This window comes from Bison bison, unplaced genomic scaffold (genome assembly GCF_000754665.1).
Source record: "Bison bison bison isolate TAMUID 2011002044 unplaced genomic scaffold, Bison_UMD1.0 scf7180017864375, whole genome shotgun sequence".
Lineage (NCBI taxonomy): Eukaryota > Metazoa > Chordata > Mammalia > Artiodactyla > Bovidae > Bison > Bison bison.
Genome location: NW_011494947.1, coordinates 1,980,478 through 1,981,269, shown reverse-complemented (window position 1 = coordinate 1,981,269; position 792 = coordinate 1,980,478). Strand labels below are relative to the sequence as shown.

The 792-nt window shown below is 65.2% G+C and overlaps 1 protein-coding gene across 1 annotated transcript in view; it reads left to right on the top strand.

Moving 5' to 3' along the window:
- Positions 1-792, top strand: part of LOC105000875 (proline-rich transmembrane protein 1-like) — a 6,574-nt gene that overhangs the window by 2,292 nt on the left and 3,490 nt on the right. The window contains exon 3 of the mRNA XM_010856943.1: positions 8-148. Coding sequence (XP_010855245.1) covers positions 8-148 — 141 coding nt within the window. The remainder of the gene's footprint in view (positions 1-7; positions 149-792) is intronic.

The following is a 792-nucleotide window of genomic DNA, read 5'->3' as shown; positions in this document are numbered from 1 at the left end:
CCCCAAGGCTGCGCACCTGCTCTACCCGCCGCCCTTCCCGCCGCCAGTGCTCTTCCCGCCTGCGCCGGCCGCCCCGGCCCTGTACCCACCGCCCGCACCGCTCTTCCCCGCGCCTACTGCGCAGCCGCTCTTCGCGACCTTCCCGGTGGTGAGTTAGCCCGCGGGACCCCCGTCTTCCCCAGCCACCCTTACAGAGCACATGGCTGTGCCCCGTGGGCGCAACAGAAAGGGGCTTCCTCCGCCTAGGGAGTGGGCGAGCCTGGGCGGCCTCACAGGAGCCGGGGGTCATTTGAGCTGGGTTCTGCGGGTTGAATAGGAGTGTTCAGGGAGAGGCGAGGAGAGCCCAGCACAGGCGTTGCAGTGTGGCCAAGGCTGGTGCATCCTGGGAGTGAGGGTGGTTGGTCCAACTTATTGAGGAGTAGATAGGAAGAGGTGGGGGTTCCACTGTGAGGGACCCCAGGGCCTTTGGTAGGGGATGAGTTGATATAGATTTTTAGAAAATCCCTGGCTGCCTGTGGAGGAGAGCTTTGAGGTCTCCCCACCCCCTCCCTGCCCCCGTGGGAACAGTGGAGGACATGGAGACCCTGGTGGCTGCAGCCTGGACTGAGCAATCTGTAGGGGCAGAACCCGGAGGATTCCGGGGGCTGCGTGACAGGTCGGGGTGCTTAGTGGGCAGGAATGGGGCCTTGCTCCCCAGGTGGCCTGCAGCCTGGCTGGGTGAGGCTGGGAGGTGGCTGGAGTGACAGCTCCATGGCTGTCGCTGATCATGTCCTCCTCCTGGGGGTTTGAGGG